Genomic DNA, 20,748 nt, shown 5'->3' on the forward strand with positions numbered 1-20,748 from the left:
AACTTCCTAGCTTGGAAAATTGGGTTGGGCAAAATCAAGGAAGAAAAATAAAAAAAATTAGGGACTCCAAAGTACAAAGACAGCACCTCGGATCAGGGAGTGACCAAGCCCCGGGTTGCTGGATTTTGGGGTGGTTCTTGGGGAAGCACCACGGTACCTTCCTCTGGATGCTGGTGCCTGCCAACGAGGTGCTGGGCTGCACGGGTTTGGTGCTGGTTTTGGACTGGGCGTGTGTGGGGGATGCTGCTGCCCTGGTCCTGGGCTGCCCAGGTTCCTGGCAGGCAGCGCTGCTCAGGAGCATCAGGGACAGGCTGGTCCATCCCATGGAGGTCTCTTCCGAAAACAGCCTGACCCAGGACTTTGCTCACCAGCTTGGATTCCTGACTGGTTTTTCGGGAGGAAAACGTGACCTTGTTTTTCTCTTTCCTCAGGAAATGATCCCGTTTGCGGTGGTGGGCAGCGACCAGGAGTACCAGGTTAACGGAAGAAGAATCCTTGGAAGGAAGACCAAGTGGGGCACCATTGAAGGTAGCTTGCCCTTGTTTCCCCACCTCCTCAGCCCGACTCCCTGCCCTGGCTGAAGGTCCAAAAGCAGCAGTGGAAATCAAGGTGTACACAGAGCTTCCCTGCTCCTCCGGGAAAGTCACCTCCCCAGTCTTTGGGGACTGGAAATAACTTGGCCAGTTCTGTGCTGAGGTCCTTTGGCTTTGTGTGGCTCTGGGGGCAGCTGAGTGTCTGAGGGGGCAGTTCTCGGTGTCTTGTCTCCCCCTCTGGCCAGGCTCCTGCTTCTCACACTATTAAATGCCTGGCGGCTGGATTTGAGGGCAGACAAGTTCAGTGCTGAGGTCTCTTTCTCTAGCCCATATTAGAGCCTTCCCCACCATCCGTAGGTCTCTGCACCCTCCTCCATGCATTTCGTGGTGCCCTTGTGGGATCTCATCCTTCTTCTATCTTCATCCCATCAATGTCTTCCTTTTTATTTTTTTTTCTCCTCCTCCCACCATTTTAAATCAGAGTTTAAAAGCTAGGCGAAGGCTTATGGCTGCAGCCCATCAGCACGTTTCCAGGTGCCTGGCTTTGGGCAGCCAGCTGACTGGTGCCACCCCTCTGCCTTCCTCCCCTTCATTTGACAGATTTCTCTCATTTATGATTCTCTTTTATAGGAATCCCTCGTTGAAGGATTGCTTAATTAACAAAGATGCCAGGAAAATCAGTGTATTTTAAATCTCTGCTGCCCTCTTGTGCTCTGTCCTTGGAAGTTCTGAGTTTATGGGGCTCAGGGTGGGCTAAGAAACACGCATTGCCTTCTGTGTCAGTCTCCCCGTGCCGAAGGCAGATGCCACACAAGGAGCCAGCGTGCCCGTGGGCAGCCTTTGCAGAACAGTGTTACTTGTTCTCTTGGGATTTCTGCATTCTGTTCAAAAAAAAAAAATCAAAAAAGGCAGTTGAGATTCTAAATTCAAACGCCTAGCAAACTGCTGGCTGTCATTAATTGTGGTGGAGCAGCACCCCTTGCTTTTTCCCCCCAGCCTCTTGCAAACACTACTCCTTGCTCTAAGCCCTGTTAGCACGCGGTCGTGCTGAGCTGGGCGGGTCGGTGGGTAAATCGCTGGCCTTACAGCAGCAAAGAGGACTCCTGAGAGTCCTGCACATGTCGCCCTTGGGCTGGGTCCCTGTCTCAGCTCCCCACGCCCCGGTGAAGCCCCATTGCACTCTCCCTCCCCTGGCTGGTTGCCACTCGTGCCCTGGCTGTGCACTGATGGGTTTCTCTCCCTCTCTCCCCCTCGCAGTGGAGAACACGACACACTGTGAGTTCGCCTACCTGCGGGACCTCCTCATCAGGTCAGTAGGGCCGTGCCGCTCCCCGGAGCCTTCAGTGACTGGGTAGCATCCAGAGAAAGGGGAGAGCCCCGCTGGGACGCAGCCGCTGCTTTGCTCCCCTCCATCCCACCGTGCTCCCATCCCAGCCCTCCGCGCTGCTGCAGCCCCGCTGTGGGATGGCCCCACACAAAGGGATGTGGCTGCAGAGGGCTTTGCTCACCTAGGGTGCTGAGAAAAGGTTGGAGAGGAGCAGGGATGGGTTGGGACAGGCTCCCAGCTTGCTGGCAGCATGCGGTGTGGCTGCAGCCCACCTGCCTGGAGCACCTGAGGGGCATTTCTGCCCTGGTGACCCCTCACCAGCCCCACTTCCTCCCTGGTGCACGGTTCCCAGTCCCAAAGCATCACCCTCTTGCATCGCAGGATCGTGCTATGGTGAGGTCTGGGTGTCCCTGCTGGGGGGAGCAGGGGGCTGAGCCCCTTGGCTGGCTGGAGGGGACGTTGGTGTCCTCAATTTGGCTGCCCTGCATGTGGAGCTGCTGCTGGCAGAGCTGTGCAGGGCTTCAAAGCCTGACCCCAGGGATTTGTAGGACTGGGATCTTCCCAGGAGGGTGTCGTACAGCAAGGGCTCCCTGCATACCAGAGCACGGGCTGTCGGTATGTGCAAAGGGTTCAGGTCTCAGTTTCTCATTGTTGCCTTTGCTTCCATCCCACACCCTGAAGATGTGCCAGGAACCAGAGAAGGGGCTGGGGTCGTTTGGGCTGGAAAGCAGAGGGTGAGGGGTGCGAGGTGGCAGCTGGGGCTGGTGCTGGGCAAACCTGCCCTGTGCCCCCAGCGCCCTGTGATCGCCCCTTGTCTCTCTTGGTGCAGGACACACATGCAGAACATAAAGGACATCACCAGCAACATCCACTTCGAAGCCTACAGGGTGAAGAGGCTGAACGAGGGCCAGAGCTCGCTCTCCAACGGCGTGACCGACAAGGAGCTGGTGGCTAACGAAATGTAACCGTCTCGCTCTGTAGCCAGGACCTCGCTCGCTCACGCTCGCTATTTCTCCCCTCTTCCCCCTTTATTTTTATATAAATCCTCTGCCACTGTCCCTCCTTCCCCCCAACCCCCCGCCAATGTTAACTGACCAAATAACCAGCTGTCGTGCAGTGGGGTGGCCGCTCGTCCCCCCGCCTCGTGGCACGGGTTTCCGTCTCAGCCCCGTCAGGCAGGAGGGGGCAGTCGGGCTGGGGACCGTCCCCCGCTGGGGTCGGGCTCTCGCTGTCCTCCAGCCTAATGGGGCAGCCTCCTCCCGCTGCCCCAAAGCTGTGGGATTTAGGGGTAGGGCAGCGGGGCAGGGGTCTCCTGCCCCCTCCGTGGTTGTCCCCAGGGGGCATTTGCCAAAGGCCGAGTACCTCTGCCCTGTGGCTTTGCCATTTTTCTTCTCCGTCCATTGAAGGCAAGGGTTTCTCCGTGTGAATGTAGCCTCCAGAAGCAAGGTACGGTGGTATGAAGAGAGCAAGACGGTGACATCCTTGTCTCCTGCCTCCTCCTCCTCCTCCTCTTCCTCCTCACGAGCCCTCCGCAGTCCTCCAGGAGCAGCCAGCCCCGACCCAGCCCCCCCACCCTGCCTACACGCAATAACCTGGGAGCCTTTAGGGGTTACCCGTGGCCCGGCAGAGCTGCCCGCTCTGGGAGAAGTGCCTTTTAGGACTGTTACCTTGCAATAGTGGAACCGGGGGGCGGGGGGGCTCACGCTGGCCGTCTTCGCAGCCTGGAAAATGCTTCCCCGAGCTGCAGCGCTTTGCAGAGACTCCTTTTCCCCTCTCACTTGGACCATAGGTATGGCTGAGTTCCTGGGAAGCCTTGTATATTTATTTTTAATTCGGTGGGGTGTTTTATGCCATTGAAGGCTCAAAGTTTCTTTGTCTGAAGGGGGCTGAGAGCAGAACGTCTCTGCAAAGCGGCGGTGGGGAGCAGAGGTTTGTCCTGTCTGACCCTTGTCATTATCGGGCTTTTCCATAAGACAGAGGAGGCCGCTAGGTTTTTTTTTTTGTGTTTTTTTTTTGCATCCCCTGTGTGATGTGTATGTGCGTAACACGCTCCTCGATATGCCTAGCCCTTGTGCAAGGGGACCGTGCCCGTATCGGACTGAGCCCCGCATGCCCACATGCACAGCCCCGGCCCTGGGGAGGGCTGCTGCGGCCCCCCCCCTGCCCTGGGCACTCTCCTTTCAGCTCTGTCCCCGTGTGCCTCGTGTTTCCGTGGGTCTGCAGTAAAAAAGACCCTGCACGGGTGTTAAACAACACCGCGTGGCTTGTGAGCGGGTGGTCTTGGAGCAGAGCTCTGCAGCCCTTCTGCCCCGCCTGCCTTTCTGTTGTCAGCTCCGTCAGTTTCCGCTCCCCTCTCTAAGGGACGAAACTTTACACGAATCACCCTTTTTTTTGGCATGTGCTAAGAGGGCAGCGTGCCCCCGGTGCCGGGGGACACCCGCGGAGCCCACCCAGTGGCCCCGCCGCAGGGCAGAGCCGGCAGCTTCATCACGGGGGCAGAAGGAGAGGAGAGGGGTTGTGCTCGCCCTGCTCAGGATGCCCAAACGTTGTGCTCGGGGGGGGGATTTGCAGGTTTTCCCCACACATCGCCCCCCGTGGGCAGCCAGAGGGGTGCTCGGGGCCATCCCCGGGCCGTGCCCAGCTCCGTGCTGCCCCGGGGACGCTGTGGCCGTGGCGCAGGGTGCGTGTCGCACAGAGGCTCCGCTCTCCCCCAACTCGTGTTTTCCCCTCCGCAGCAGCACGCGGGAGGTCTGCTGAGCTGCTGGGGAGGAACAGTTATGTACTTGCTGACTTGCTATATTTTAGCAAAAACAAACAAAATGTATTAACTGAAAAAAAGTATATATATTTCAAGTGTTAAAAAGACTATTAAGGGGGAGAAAAATCTCTTGTGTGAGGCACTTCTGCAAATGTCATCTTCAACTTTTTGTTTTTCCTCTAGTCGATATCTCAAGCTGGGCCAAGCAAGACACGCCGCTTTCTCCTTTGTAACCTGATTTTTTTTTGAAGAAAAAAAAGAAAATAATACAATAAAAAAAAAAACCTTCATCCAGATCTATTAAAATGGCCTTTTGGGGGTTATAAGCATTATGACAAATTTAGTCCATTTTTGTATAAATAATAGTGTTTAATATGTATTTCCCAAAATAAATGTTTCGAATGCAAATAGAAGGAGGCTTGTTTGGAAATGTCTGGTTTTTGGGGATGTCCCCAGCTGGGATGGGATTGGTACTGCACGGATCCTGCAGGGCTGGGGGGGAGAGGAGAGGCTGAAAGGGCTGTGCCCAATTTGGGGTGAAGGTTTTATTTATTGCTCATCCCTTCGACTCTTCCTCCCTTGGCTTTCTGGCCCGGTTGCTGTACCAAAGGGTGGAGCTACCGGTGCTGAGCACCGTGGGGAGGCAGGGGTGCCCTTGGAAGCTGGCATCACCCCGAGCCTGCTGAAAGCCATGGTCTTCCCCAGTGTCCCAGGCAAGACATCGACCTGTCTGGGGCTTTAATCTGTATTTATGCACCTATTGTGTTTTTTTCTCCTCGAGGTGATTGAACTGCATGCAGACAAGACCAACAGGACAGAAGGCTCCTTGCTTTGGGCTGGGTTGGGCTCCCTGTGGGCGTGTAGGGTGCAGGACCGCCTTTATGGAGCTGTTTTTTGTGCTGGCACCTGGGATTCAGAGCAGGGGAAATCAGACCGTCGTGTACGGCATCCAGGGAGGTGTGCAGTACCTTGTCGGTGGGCCCCCTGTTGCCCGAGTGCGAAACTCAGCCCAAGTGCTGCCCTTTTTTTATTGCCAAGTGAAGCCCTGCAGCTCGTGGTGGCTTTGGCTCAGGCTCCTCGCAGCCCCGGCTCCTCCGGGATGGGGCTGGGGAGTCCTCGCTGCCGTAACCAGAGCAAAAAGCTCTTAGGGGGGAAAAAAAATCACCATGTGATTGTAGTGATTGCAAGCATGGGCCGGGGGCTTGGCTTCTGGACAAGTCTGCAGCAGCTGTCCCCCCCACAGCACGTTTTTCCAGCACCGGTGTCAGCTTTTTGCAGCCTTCCTCAATGCCAGTGGCTGCCCATGGCCATGGAGGGGATGAGGCAGAGGCTGCACCGGGGTGGGCGCTTTTTGGGACCGAGAAATGGTTTCTCACCGTGGCGAGGGGCGGCCGGGCAAAGGTCCCTGCTCAGCACTAGGGGCAGCTTTGTTTAGCCCAAGGGAAGGGCTCCTGGGGTCGGAGGTGGGCTTGCGGGGATGGCTCCCAGGTGCTCTGAGGCTCTGGAGCAGGGGAGAGCCACGATGACCCGATGGGCTGCAGGAGCAGGGGGCTGTGGGGTGCCACAGCAAAACCCCAGCTCGGGGAAGGGTTCGCCGTGGTGAAATCGCCCCCTCTCCCCAGGGGCGTCCCAGGAGCGGCGGCTGGGGAGGTTTGGGGCAGAGCAGTCAGTAAGGGGCTGTTTGCACATCCCCGGCTGTCTCAGAGGGACGTTCGCCTAACGATGCCGTGGCTGACAGAGGGCCTTGCACTAACAGCTTATTGAGTGGCCTCGCCTCAGCAAACGAGGGAAATGAAGATGAATGAGGGTTTAATTACCAAGCGGAGCAGGGCTTTCTGCAGTGACGGGCACTCGCTCCCATTCGCTTTGCAGAGCCGGGGGGACCCAAGCACGGCCGAGTGTCACCGGGGGGGACAGGGATGCGAGCATGGCCGGGTGGCACAGCGGGGGACGGGTGCCCGGCTGGGGTGCTCCTGGTCCAGCCGACCCCGCGAGCATCTTGTGCAGAGGCTGCCTACAGATCATAAGAGTGAAAGGGAGTATAAATAATTAAAGCAGCTCGTAGCGAGTAGTCCCCAAAACATCTGCCTGATTTAAAACTAATTACTCGGACGGTAATCACCTCCAGAAGCACACGGATTTACCCACAGTACTGCTCTTCCCTCCTCTGCCTTGCTCTCACCTGCTCCTGACTGATCCCAGGCATCGGCACCCAGATTTATCGCTCACCTGCAGCACGCAATAACCGGTGTTGTACTCATCCATCTCCCTCATTAGTAACTTCATTGAAGAGCTGTTCAGGGATGGATAAACCCTCTCTGGGTGGTAGTCCAAGGGTGGGCAGCAGTGCTCAAGGTCCTTTCGGACGAGCCTTTGCTACCCAAGAGGCTGGGCACCTTCGCCCACGGCATCCCATCATCGGGATGCGTCACCCGCGCAGCCTGAGCTGCTGCCAAGGGGCTCTCCTGGACTGTAACTTCCACGCCGAGCCGTGGTGCTCATCAAAACCCCATCGCAGCGACGTGGGACCTGTCCTCATGGGAAACTCCGCCGTTTGATGTGCAAGCCGCTCTGCAGCAGGCATATGCAGAGCTGCCTTTCTCCAGCTCTAATTACCGTGAGGCTGCTGCACTGCAGTTGGGAGCCTGAGGTTTTTGATCATCTCTGCTCTGGCTGCAGTGGGAAGGATTCGTCTGTCCACCCATCCCTGCTGCCCCCTCGCACCACCCCACTGCTGCTCCTTCTCAAAGCCAGAGCAGAAGGCTTTCCTCCTTGTCCCCAGCAAATCCGAGTCTGTAGCTCTCTGCTGTGCTTTGCTTTGTCTTTACCTGGCTGAGCGCTGTCTGGTCCTGCACAAATTGGTAATTCTCACCGGCAGCCTGATGGAGGAGCAGCATTGCGCTGCGCTGCTTCATTTAGGAAAACAGAGTAATTTATTTCTAACTTATGGGATTCAGGAGACTTCCACCTGCAGCCCACAATATTTTCTCATTAACACTACCCAGCTAAGCTAAAAACTGCAATTTCAGAAGTTGTGCTTCCATCAAAGGCACGTTACTTCCCAGGGACTCCAAAAGTTTACTGAAGCTTAAAGACATACCCCGCAGCACATGGTAATGTACCAAATTCCCCCTTCATATAACTACTGGAACCATTTCTCCTGCAGGTTTTGGTCCCCTGCACCACCCCTATAGCCCCCAGCAGCTCCCCCATGCACAGAAGCAGGATACGTCCCTGCAGCAAGCAGGAATCTTGTGGCTTCATTTTGTCCACCACAGCTGGAAGCCCTCGCTGACAAAGTTGGTGGACCTTATTTTAGATGTAAAACCTGTAGCCTGGATGAACTACGTCCTGAAATAGCCTTGCTGAGGGCAAGGACGGGCGGCTCAAGGAGCCTTCATCCCCTCGTGTGCTCCTGCCCCACTGGGCACCACCTCAGCCCTTGGCCCCTCCCTGCCCTTCTCCTCTCTGCCGCAGCAGAAAGCCTGGATTCAAACCATGTTCCTAAAGCCAAATTACACACCGAAGGCTCCACGGCCCTCCTGGGAGGGTCAGGGCACTCCTCTATAAATAACTGTCTCAATATGTTTAATTTGCAGATGAAATTAAGCCTGGGAAGAAAGGGAAGCCTGCCTTCTCATGTGTGGGCTGTCCGGCTTCGCCTTGAATATCAAAGTGAGAGGAGTTACAAAGCACCGGCTCTCCCGGATTAGCTGAGGAACCTTGTAGGTCCCAAGTGGCGGCAGTTACAGGATCAAAAGGTGTGGGACTCATGCGGGAAGCCAGGCAAAGCCCAGGTGGCTCCCAGGTCAGCCCCAGAGAGCCCAACCTCGGGGCAGCTCACAGCGCTGAGAGCTCCAGCGAGACGAGGAGGTAGATGAGGAGCCAGGTTGGGGTTTCACGTGGGCTTTGGATTAAATATTAACTTGCTACGGCGGGTCACGGGGATAAACATTTTCATTAATCATGAATGTGCTCATTATGATGCTGAGAACAGGCTGCAAGAGCTCCGGCTGCGCACCCACCTCCCGGTCTCTGCGCAGCGCTCTCTGAAACCACCAGCCTTTAGGCCGCCTCCAGCTGGAAAACTTTTCCCACAAGCAATCAGCCAAGATTTTACCGGTTAGGTTTGGAAAGCATCAGCAGAAAAGCTTTTGGATGAGGCTGAAAGGACAGGAGATGTCCCCCCAAGCAGCCCAAGGCAGTGTCCCCCTGCGCTGCGGGGGCTTTGCGTGCACCGTGCTCAGCGGTGCCGATGTGTCTGCACAGAGCAGAAACCGAGCAGGACACTGCACCGGGCCTGCACTGCAATTACAGCCTGTTGACATTTTTCATGGCAAAAATACTTAGCTGAAAAAAGGCCCTCTTCATCATCCATTTTGTTAGAAAACAGGATTTTTCCGTCTTTCCTCTGATTTTATTGAACCTTTCGATCACATTAACTTTCTTCGGCTTCCCTTCCCTTCTGTTTTTAGCCGCTCCTTTCAATTATTTTGTGCTTTCCTTTTTATTCCAGTAATTTATTTTTTTTAAAGACTTGAACAGAAGGAAGAGGGAAGACTGATGAAAATTTACACTAGAACAGAAAGGGGATGTATGGCAGAGAGTCTAAAAATCTTCCATTAGCAATATTTAATAAGGAAAAGAATTACTGAGAAAGCTGAGATGTCTGCAAATGACTTCTGAAGCTCTCCAAAAGGGAAGGGAGCTTAGCTAGCAGAGGAGAAAGCCATCTGATGGGTAAAGGTGCGGAGCACTGGGAAGGAGGTGGAATTGGCATCGCTGATGGTGTTCTCCCCTGCTCATGGGTGAGGGGTGCTGGGGAGCGTTCCCAGCAAGGGGGCTGCAGCTGGAGGGCAGGGATGGGTTGTGCCACAGCTGCTGGCGCCTTTGGGCAGGGTGTCTATGGGCAGAAACGTGGATGTGCACCCAAACAGGGCCCCATCCTGCCACCTCCTCGCTGCTCCTTCCCCCAAACCCACAGTGAGGGCTCCTTTCCCCACCACAGGTGGGATGGGTGATGGATGGTCTTTGCCTTTTCTGAGCACTTCTGCAGCGCAGGAGCAGAGGGCAGGTGCTGCCCCACGTCCCACTGCTCTGGGGGCTCTGGTCCTGCCACCAACCCGCCTCAGTGCGGCTTCTCTTTTATTTTTAGCAGAGTGCAGCACATGCTTTGTGTTCCTTGCTGCAGGAGAGAGCTGATTAAAACTGTTTGTTTGTTTGTTTTTCCCTACCATCAGCTAAGCTACGGTGCCAGAGCACGGACGTCAGCTTTGGAGTATCTGCGACGTGACCCTTGGCAGGATGAACGCCGCTGCGATGTCATAAAGCGCTTCGGGTCATGCAAGCGTTGCCGGAGAGACAGCACAAAGACAAGGTTTGTGCAACAGCGAGGGGTGTGGGGACAAATCCTCCGAGCCTCCTGCACCTGCAGGGCCACCACGATGCTCCCCTGCTCCTGCTGCTTGCTGGGCACTGAGGCACTGGGTGCTGCAGCAAGTGCCACCTGCCCGCATCCTGCTGTCACCATGCGAGACCAGAGGAACTGGAGGCGACCTGGTGAGTGGCTGCACAGTTGTGCCCCCTCCTGCTGCAAAATTAGCTTCAGTTAGGAGCAGTAAGTGCTATCAGCTGCTGGTGCAGGTGCTCCACTCCTAAAGTCCCCAGAGGGCTTAAAAGCAGCAGCTGTTTGCTCTTAGAAGTGGTGGGGCTAAATGCTGGGTGGGAAGTGAATTGGTGTTGAGCCAGGCTGCATGTCTGGGTCCTACTGGCAACATGTGAGGGATCCAGAGCTGTGTTTGGGAGCTGCTGTACGTGGCAAGGTGTGTTCAGTCAGTCTGTTCGGTTTAAATGCAAGTATAACTTGCCTGGTGGTGGGCCAGCTTTGTGCCGGTGTCTTGTTGCGTGTGCTTTACCTTGAGGAGGAGTTAAATGATTTGGGGTGTTTGGTTCTGATCATATAAAGTGGGATATTTGGGGAGAAGAAGAAAGAGGTGCTTGTTTTAAATGTACTTGATTGCCTCTTACTTGCAGCCTGAGCTCAGACTAAGGACAAGCTCCAGAGCAGGAGCAGGGACCAGAGGGACACAGAGGGAGGAGAGGGCAGTGAGTGCTGATGGCTAAGGCAGATGGGATCTTTTAGTAGCCAGAGCCCCCACAGCTTCAGGCCTCCGCTTCTATTTAAGCACACCTTATAGACGTGTATTTCACACTGACTTTTCTGGGGGGCTGTGGACCCCATGTCCTCCACCAAGTGGGCCAAAACAGCAGTGTCCAGGCCTTTCCTGCTGGACAAAGAGAAGGTGGGGGCTGCAGCACTGTGTCTGGGGGCCTGCAAAACTGCTGAGGTGCCTGGATACCCTGGGCACGGACCTGGAAAATCCTATATTATAGCTGTAGGTACTGTATTGAAATTATGTGCTCAGAGGGCTCTTGTATCTCTGTTTGCTGTCACTCTTGCCTGGGGTATGTCGCTGCCGGGGACAAATTGGTCACTTAATGCTCCCTGTGTCTTCAGGTAGCGTGGCCATCACCCCTGCTGCAGGGTTCCTGTGCTTCCCATCAGTTATTTGGGGTTGGAGCTGTGGTAGTCTGTCCATATAGTCCCTGCTACTTATTCTGGGGATCCAGCTGCCTGCAGTGTGAATGGTTGTGCTTAAATTAAGCCTGCTGAGCAGATCCAAGCCGGGCCAGGTTAGCGGTGGGGCTGGTGGAGGGGAGCAGCACCAGATCCTCTGCAGGAACATGGCTGAGCTTCCACCAGCTGGTGGCACTGAGTGCGCCTGTGTCTCTACAATGTGCTTTGGGTGGGATGGAGAGGGCGAGGGACTGTCACCTAACATATGCCCATCTCCTGCGCTCCTCCGCTTGTGATGAGCGATCGAACTGCAGCCGTTCGGCTTTGTAACCCCAGCCAGCGCTCAAAGAAGCATTGCTCCCTAAATATTGCAGGAAAGATGTTCTGAGCCTTGGCTGCTTTGTCTGGGAAACGGTCTCTTCTGATTCAGCGTGTTCAAATCATCTTAACAGTTCTTAGTGAGAAAAACCCGCTGTATCCTCAAGGCAAGTATATTTGGGCAAAGCAATAAGACTTTAAGAGGTTTGGAGGTTACAGTGGGAAATAGCAGTTATTCCCAATAAGCAGTGTTAAATGAAGTGCTGCTGACAGTAGCCTGAGGCAGGTTCAAGAGTCTCAAGATTTGCAACTAAGAGATTAACCAAAATAGATGTCTTATTACAGGCAAGTTTGTATCTAAATCATTTAAAGTGCCTTTAGATGCTGTAATGTTTTTCCTCCTAAGTGCTCACAGTATATCTGCGGCTTCCTCCTGGCTCTCGTGAGTGAGTAAGGAAAGGGACCTTGATCTCAGTGAGTTAAAGTCCCTCTGATAAGAGGGTGAGGAGTGTAGTGCTGCCAGGTTCCTCTTTGATGGGAGGCTGCATTAGTGGTGCTTGCAGCTTGCACAGAGAGACCCTGACCATGTCTTCCCTCCTGTTCCCTGATGGATGCTCAGCTGCATGGCTGGACAAGGGGTACAGCCAGGGAAGATGCACTGAGCAGGGGAGTTTGCCAAAAGTCAGTTGTAAAATGCCTGTGGAAGATCTGCAGCCATGTGCCCTGAGTTTTCTCTTCTGTGCTGAGCTGGCACTGGAAGGAAGTTTGGTGTAGGGCTGGTGTTACAGGGTTACTTAGCACAAATGATCTGCTGTCAATACAGGCAGTCACTGGCATTCAGTCACAGCTCCAACTTGGGCATGGTGAGGTTTTAATTCTGACTGGGGTGAGAAATCAACAGATCACAGGGGAATTGCCTGCAGAAGATGGCCAAGCTCCACATTCCTCTAGGGAATTAAATCTGACCTGGTGATGGCGTTGTTTGCCCTGTCCTGCATGCATGTGAGAAGTCACTTCAAAAGCAGCATAATGGAAATCCAAGTTACCTTCCTCTTTTTGCCTTTCACCTTGAGGAGCTGGTGGCAGTAACTCACTGCGAGGGGGCAGGACAAGGGGGCCGAGTGGCCTCATCCTCTCCAGCACTAATGGCTTGGCTGGGGGTTCTCTGTGTGAATTAAAACACTTCTGTGAGCTGAGGAAGGGTTGACTTTCTTGCTTTTTAATAGATGGGGGAACTGCATCTCAGGCACGGGGCTACCACCAGCACTCCATTTTCCCCTTCAGTAACATAGAGCAACATCGGATGCTGTGTTTTGTCTCAGGGCTCCTCCATGGTACACAAATGACAGCTGCCTCCCTCCTCCTTTAAAAATAACAGGCAGCACCCTGCCCACACGCTTACCTTACTCTCGGAGCTGGGGTTCAGGCACACAAATAGCCGGAATATTCCTGTCCCTGGGGCCTTTGAGAAGTGTTGGGGAGGCCGCCTCCCTCGTTGGGAGGGTGGAGCCTACCCCTCCAAAGTATTTGTTTTCTGCAAGTAACCAGTATCCCAAGCTTATAATAGCAAAATACCATAAAATTAGCTGTAAAAAGAAGTATTTGGAAACCCTATTTGTTTTCAGAGTGCTCGGAGCAGCAAGGCAGAGCCTGGCACTGCCCTGCTGGGCCCCTCAGGGCTGCTGGCAGTGCCCCAGGCATGTGTGCAGGGGAAATACTGGAGCTCTGGCCTGGGGGCAGGCAGGACACGAGGGATCAGCCTTGGTGAGTCCATCACAACAGACTCTTCCATCTCCTCTGGCACCATGGAGGTATTTCAGATGCACGTGGATTGTTGTGGGTGCCAGAGGTCTGGTTTTGTGCTGGGTGTCACAGCAATCCCAAGGGAGGGTGGGCCCTGAGGTGTTGGGGTGCTGAGCAGTGAGAGCAGAACTGTTTTTTTGCGACCACCAGAGGCTGTCGTTGGCTTTCTCCAAAGGGAGCCTCAGGCATTTGGGTCATGATCCCCCTGAGAGAGATCTAGGGAGAGGCAGCTCTCGTCTCTGAAATGTTTCACAAAGTCTGTCTCTTGCTGGATTTTTTTTGGCACGAGAGACTTTTATTTAGCATGAGGTTTTAAAAGTGGGTAATGTGAAACAGCTGCTCTGGTTGTAAGCAAGCCAGGAGCTGAGAGGAGGGCAAGGCCTGTGGGTGTTTCACTTGCAGATGTTGGCTAACAGGAGACTTTTCTTTTTAACTGGCATCAGGAAGGTATTTTGGGTCTTGGGATCCCAAATGCCAGCCCCGAGATCTTGGTGGGTCCAAAGGGTGCCCGCACTGTGAGGCCTTGAGGCTGGTGTTGAAGGAAGGGGCAGAGGAAACTGCAGGGCTTTGGGAGAGGTGTAAGAGGGTGAGACTTCTGTGTCTTTGCATGGACTTGTAAAAGGATTTAAAATACCCCAAACCCTACAGCCCACTGATTTCAAGGGGCATGTCAGCTGTATGGCTCGGTGTGCCCCAGCCTGGAGTACCCCAAGGTGTGTCCCATCCTCATGTACTACCTGCAGCAGCTGTGGGGTCAGGACACCTTGGGACTGGCACCTTACAGAGACAATCTGCCTGGGGTGAGATGAATTGCTGCATGGAAGGGCTGGTTCTCAGCTCATCACAAAGGCAGTGAGGATGATTTGTCTCCCACTTGGATGTCGGTGCCAAGGTATAAAAGTCACTCCTATAGTCTCTACTAGAGACCTGACCTGGACAGAGAGTCTTGGAGAGGGGCTCATCCAGCCCATGTTCACCTTTCTGGCCATCAGATGCTATGGCGGAAGATACAAGAAACCTATGATCCTCCTGGAGAGGAGGCTTTTCCTAGTTAGGATGCAGAAGGTTTTATCCTTTTCATTAGATGAGTATTCAAATAATTTAACAGTGGATGTTCTCATTCTTCATATAACAGTGGAGTTGTTTTTGTGGCTCTAATGCTCTCATGACCTCAATAATATCTTCTGTGAGTGCGTTTGTCAGGTTAATTATGCATTAAGTTTGCATAAGGCTTTTCCTTTTTTAATCAGTTTTAAACCTGCTGCCTTCAGATGTGCTGGTGCTGTCAGGAGGGCTGGTAGGAGGACCGTTCCCACCTTCATATCCTGCTGTTTCTTTTGTACACCCTTAGTCGCCTTTATTTGTGACTTTGCTAAATAAGCAGTCCTGAGACTTCTGGCTGTTCCTCTTTTTTCTGGAGATCTGTCTTCTTTCTCTTTGCTTACCTCCTGGTTTTATCTTTGATTTCTTAACAATTTCCTTTTGAGGAGGACAAGTTGTAGCTTTCCTTCTCTGCAGACTAACATACCTTGCAAGTAAGGGTTATTGTAAGGTCAAAGAAGTGAGTTGGGTAATGCTGGGTTCTTTCTTCAAGGCAAGCATTTGTTTGCAAAGTAACTTGGCAGTCTTGTGTATTTTGGATTTAGGCATCCTGGTGTATAAGCCAAAGCTAACAGGCTTTAATTAGCTGGAGGACTGGGACTGTAATGAGGGCAGTCACTCATATAAGTTGGCATTTTTACTTTAAATGCAAGTGGTTAAAGAAAAAGTGTGTTGAAAACATCAGTGTTAAAAGATGTTATATAAATAACATGCTCTGGGTGAGAGTTAGGGAGGCAGTCAGGAGAAGGAGTAACAGCCAGGTTGCTGGTGCAGCGGTGCCCTGTATCTCCTTTCTATAGCAGGAAAAAGTGGTTTTAAAACCAGAGCATAGGGGAGGATGGTGTGAGTTGGAAGACCTTTTCTGGCATATTGGGAAATGCACAGGGAAGTTCTGTCCCTGGAGGATCCCAAAAAGCTAGTCTGTGAAGGTAATGACTCTGGGTTGGAGAAATATCTCAAGGTCCTGAGTGTGCAGCCCAGCATTTAATGGGGATCCCATAAACCACCTCTGAGACCCTGCTGGGCTCAGGACTGAGCTCCTTCGGGTGGGGCCTGCATGGAGGAGAAGCTCTGAGCAAAGCCCCACGGGAGGTGAGGTTGAACACCAGCATGGCATAGCTGGGGCCAGGGACACTTGGAGACCATGCCCCAAAACCAGAGACGAATCCATGGAGTGGATTTGGGCATTGCCGTACCTTTAGGTCACAGTCCTGGGGTGGGCGTGTAAAATGGGAGGAGGAAGAAAGCAGTCAGCTCCCAGATCTGGGATACCTGGCAGGGCGCCCTGGTGATGCCCGGAGCATCTCTGGAGCAGGAGATTTGGGACTGGCCTGCATTTGGGAAAGCCGTGGTGCTGAGCGCTCACTGTCATACGTGGGCTCTGCTACCAGCTGAGCAAGGCCTGGCAAATCTGGGTCCCACACCGAGATCGTGTTCCAGGTCAGGGTCTGGCCAGCTGGTACTGCTGAGCATGAACCCAAAGCTCACCTCTGAGCTGCACGGGGGTGCTGTAGCCTGTATGTGACCTGGCAGCTTTGTGTGGAGGCTGTGCGTGGCAATTAGCACTGGCCACCGCTGTCACTTGCAGATTTTAACCATTTTTCCCCTTCTCAGAGACCAAACTGTCTGTAATCATGGCCACGACCTTTTTCTCTGGGTGATGTGTGGTGAATGGGAGTGCAGAATGCAAACCAAACCTAAGCATTGTGCTTTGCTGCCTTCAGTTAAGAAGCTTAATGTTTTAGCTAACTGTGTGCAGACAACCTCCACGCACAAACCAGAACATTCCAGTCCCCCGGTGTCACTCGCTCCAAGCTTCACCACTAACCTCTCCCGAGTGAGCCCCTTCTGAGCGGCCATTTTGGGGTGTGCGGAGTCGATGTGGTATTCGGCCTCTGTGGTGAGAGAAGATGGCGGCGCAGAGCCGCGGGCGCTGCTCCTGCTCCGTGTGTCCCGGCGGACGGCCGGGTGCTGCGGTGCCTTCTGGCGAGCAAAGGCACTGAGGAACAAACGTGCGGCGGCCCCTCCTCGGGTGATGTCTGCAGCACCAGGACCCCCGCCTCCCACCCACTTTGTGCACGTCTTCTCTTAATTAATTAACGCCGCATTCATCACCGCTTAATTCCTGTTTCCGTAGCACCCGGGGAGGGGGGCTGTCGGCGCAGGCGGGCGCTGAGGTGGTCCAGAGCTGGTGGCCTTGTCAAGGAGTTTAATTAGCCCCTGGGATGGTGTGGGGTTGTTTTCTGCAGCCCCGTAATGCCCAGTTTCAACCTGGTTTCCTGCCCACTAGTGCAGAGTCTGTGCTGAGAAAATGTGTCCCCGTCCCTCTGAGGCTGGTCTGTGAATGTTTGGGGAAAGGTGATCTGCGGCTGCCCAGGATAAAACATCCCGAATTGGCCATTTTTGTGTGGTGAGGGAAGGGAAGCAGAGCACAAGGTGCTGCTTCTGTGGGGTTGGTCCTGGGGTCTTGGTGCATGGGATGGTAAGGCTGTGTGCCGGGATGTAAAGGATCCAGTCCAACCTTCTCTGCTCATAGCTGCCACTGCTGGGCTGCCCTTTCCTTTATTTTTTTTCCCTTTAACCATGACCTGTAGGCACTCCTGGTGCCTCTTTCCGACCTTGTCCCATGGCCTTGATGGGGACTGTGGCTGCAAAGCCACCCAGGGCAGCTGCACAGCATGGCTGGGCAAAACAGGCAACAAACCGGCAATGTGGGCTGCCGTGGTGCTTTCAGGAGGTACACGCAGAGCACCAGACAAACAGGGCTGAATACAATCCATGGAGTACAGAACAAATACGACTTCTGGAGCGGTCTGGAAAGGCAGCTGACATGCTTGCCAGTATAGCTTTCTGGTGTGAATTAGATGTTAGAAGGACACCTTCCTATTTTTAGGGGTTTCTCCCCATCTTTGAACAGATGCGTGTGCTGATGCCCGTGCAAATCCCATCCACCGGGCACCATAAGACGGAACTCCCCAACCCGTGCCCGGGGAGGGAAGGTGGAGGGGGAACAAAAGCTGCAAACCCACCGTGACGCTGAGCTGGGCTCGGTGCCAGGGGTGTGTGTCGGTGCCAGATGCTGTGTGTCCCCCCGGGGGCACGGGGTGGCGGGTGTCCCCCCCGAGGGTGCGCGCTGCCGCGGGGTGCCACGGCGCCCTGCCCACTGCCAGGCAGGACCGCGGCATCGCTGCTCCGGCAGCCCGACGCGCGCCCGTCCCGCGTGACTCGCATACGCAATGCAGCCATGCTTAACGAGCGTGAGTAATTATGCCAGGCAGAGGGTTGGGGCGTGGGGGGTGGTCGGGGTTGGGTGTGTTGTTTTGTTATTTTGCGTTTTCTCCTATTTTTTCCCCCCCCTTTCCGTTCCTCTTCTCTGCCCCCCGCCCTTTTTTCCCACCCCCAGCCCGCGGCGTTGAACCTCGGCCACCTCCTTGGCGGTGGCTTCGGGCAGGCCGGGGCCGCGGGGGTCAGTTGGCACAGCAACTGCTGCTCGGGGACAAAAGGAGGCTTTTGCAGCGACAGTAGCAGCTGCCAGCCAGAATAGCAAATCCGCGCGACTTGGCACCACTCCAGCTTCCTTGAGGGTTGCAGAGGGATGGTATGTTGGAGGGTAAGACTAGCTAATTAATCTTCCGGCAGGGAACAATGTAATATCAGACAATTACAAAGACAGAATGAAATTACTATAGTGGGAAGGCTGGCATACGAATTTCTCAAAGGGTCCATCCCTCACCCGCTGCTGTGGTACTTTATATGCGGGAAAGGCGCCGACTGTACATGCGCTTTTCTGTTGTGTGGGGTTTTTTTTTGTATGAATTGAATTATATGCTTGAGGAGGGGCAAGGGGATCCGAGCTCGATTGCAGGAGCTTTTGAGGAGCAAAAGGCAAAAAGAGTCATTCCAAGCAGAAAGGTTTCCCGTCAACCTGTCGGTGCGTCGCTGATGCTGTGGGCTTATGGGGATGGGTTTTTTCCTGTTCTTTTTTTAATGATCGCACTGTGATGCCTGATGACGAGAGGTTTTGGGAGGGGGGTCTGGCTGCCAAGCAGAGGGGAGAGTCATTTCCTTCATTCTTCCAGCATGGAGAAGCCCTCGAAGAGGTTTGGGAGCTGCTGAAAGTTATCGGGGAAACACACCTACCAGCTCAGTGGTGGTAATTGCCGATAATTAGCTGTAATCACTGCTACCTACAGTTGGGATGCTGTGATGAATAGGGCAGTACAAGCCGCATGGTGCAGGCTCCCCGTCTGTTTATTTGCAGTGGGGAAAGAATTAGGAAAGTCTCATTTATTCTGGAGCACAGGAAAGCATCGGTGGGAGCTCAGCCTGCGCAGCATTAGCATAGGAAACCACTCCTCCTCCTCCTCTTCCTTGCAGGGCGTCAGGGATAAGCTAATGACTCTCCTCCCTCCGCATCCCTCTCCCAGGATGAGGCTTAATGTGGCGGGATCTGTGACTGTCATTAAAACCCAACGTGAGAACAGGATTGTTCCAATTCTCTGCAATGCTGGGGCCAGGAGGGGGGCTGGGGTGGGACATGGGGACGTGGCCGTGAGCCTCTCTGAGCCAGGAGAGGGCTTGGAGCAGCTCCAGCTCGGCGGCTCTGCCTCCTAAGGAGTCTGAGCAGGTTTTTGTTTGGTGCCTCCACCGATCAGATGGTGCAGAGCTGATGCTTAAGCACTGCTGCAAACCCCCTCCTGCCCTTCTTGGCGGCTGCGCTGTCGCTGGAGCTCTCGCAAAGCTTAGGCTGAATGAGATTTTATATTTCAGCCTGCCAGCCCAACACTTGGCGCTGGCAATGCCTGGGACCTCTTTCCCAAGTTATAGGTTATCGGGAGCTGGATGCTGCCTGGTCCTTGTTCTGCACCCTGAACGGCATCCTGGTGGGTGCCCGTCATGGGGGTGTGAAGATAATACATGAACAATGATTCAGCTGTATTTAGGATTGGGTATTGGCCCTAACGGGAAGCAGTGATGCTTAGCCCCCATTGGGATGGCACTAGGAACCCGTGGCAGGCTGGGCTTGCCCTGTCCAGGCCCCTCGTTCAGGCCCAGCTCTGTCTCAGGCTCTGTGCACATCCATCCCGCTCCAGCAGCGCTCTCCAGAGCAGAAGATGGCCTGAACCACTTCATCGTCGCTGACTGACACCAGAGATGTTTCTGTAAATTAATGACTGCATCTTCTTGGCTATGCTTCAAAGTTTTCGCTTTATGAATTTTTTATGGAGCTCTCTTTACGCAGGAAGTCTGTAGTACTGAATTTTTACCTTTTAAAGCCATACAACAGTAAGAACAAAGCTTTCACGTTCCGTTGACTGACTGAAAGCCACCCATTGTGGTCCTGCTCGTGTTGATGCTGTGGCACCAAGATGGCCAGCACAGGTGGGCACATGGAAATGTCTGTGCTAATGGGCGCTGAGACCTGAAGCCGTGAGCCCTGGGGCTGCTGAGGCTCCCCCTTACATCAGGGTGTCTTTCGCCTCGAGTCCTGCTGATCCTCTCCAAGTCAACCTCCGGAGTTGGGAAATTTAATTTGTAATAAATCTGCATTACAGTACAAGTAAATCTGCTCCAGTGGCTATAAAAATTAATTCCTGATCCTAAACATTATTATATAGCTTTCAAAATGAATTGACTGTGGTTGGTACCATAGCATGTGCCATTATTGGTAATTAGTGTAACAAAATAACACTGCTGTAATATTTCCTGTCTGCCCCTCCCCCAGTTGGGAGCCATTTCCTATTAGGGAATCAGAATTGCAAATGCAAGGCTTGTGTGCAAACTGCTCGCTTTGATTTCTTTTCGTGTGTGTAGGGAGACGATCTGCTCCTCTCTGCGTCTTGGGGCCTAGTTTTCCTGGGAGCTTTTTCTTCTGAAAAAGCTGTAGGCTGGGACAGGGCACCGCTGAAATGCGGAGCTGGAGGGTGCTGGTCCCTGCCCTGCTGCCTCTGGGGCTCCTCAGAGCTTTAGCTTGTGCTCAGTTGGTTCTGAGGCTGCTTACTGTCTCCCAGGGTCTGGCTTTCGTGTTGGCTTGCTGATGATGTGGATCTTGATGGCGTGCATAGAGATCCACTGTACCCCTGTTGGCTCCATCTCAAAGCTCGGATGGCCCTAGGAGATCGGTTGGGTTGGACTATGGAGGCACCCGAGCAGCTCCATGCCCACTGGGAGATGGGGGCCTGGCGATTTGGGTCCCTCAGCCTGGACAGAGACCTCACCCTGCAGCCTTCAGTGCTGTCATCGCCCCCCTCAGACACGGGGACGGGGCAGGGGCAGCGCCAACAAGGCACAGGTCCCTGCTCGGGCCCTGCCTCGGTCCCACTTGGGCTCC

At 54.0% G+C, this 20,748-nt stretch overlaps 2 protein-coding genes across 17 annotated transcripts in view; both read left to right on the plus strand.

Moving 5' to 3' along the window:
- Nucleotides 1–20,748, plus strand: part of SEPTIN9 (septin 9) — a 174,274-nt gene that overhangs the window by 124,611 nt on the left and 28,915 nt on the right. For 12 of the 16 annotated variants that reach the window (XM_035561913.2, XM_050714360.1, XM_050714359.1 and 9 more), the window contains 4 exons: nt 432–528; nt 1,791–1,842; nt 2,690–2,821; nt 4,802–5,031. In XM_035561913.2, the coding sequence (XP_035417806.1) occupies nt 432–528; nt 1,791–1,842; nt 2,690–2,821; nt 4,802–4,856 (336 nt within the window). In that variant the 3' untranslated portion in view covers nt 4,857–5,031. Of the gene's footprint in view, nt 1–431; nt 529–1,790; nt 1,843–2,689; nt 5,032–8,217; nt 8,237–9,858; nt 9,996–20,748 lie in introns of those variants that run through there. The other 4 variants (XM_035561910.1, XM_035561914.2, XR_007708973.1 and 1 more) reach the window with 3 other exon arrangements.
- Nucleotides 10,134–20,748, plus strand: part of TNRC6C (trinucleotide repeat containing adaptor 6C) — a 295,949-nt gene continuing 285,334 nt past the window's right edge. The window contains 1 exon segment of the mRNA XM_050714356.1: nt 10,134–10,177. The gene's annotated coding sequence lies outside the window, so the exon portion shown is untranslated.

The sequence above is a fragment of the Cygnus atratus genome, chromosome 18 (genome assembly GCF_013377495.2).
Source record: "Cygnus atratus isolate AKBS03 ecotype Queensland, Australia chromosome 18, CAtr_DNAZoo_HiC_assembly, whole genome shotgun sequence".
In the NCBI taxonomy this organism is placed as follows: Eukaryota; Metazoa; Chordata; class Aves; order Anseriformes; family Anatidae; genus Cygnus; species Cygnus atratus.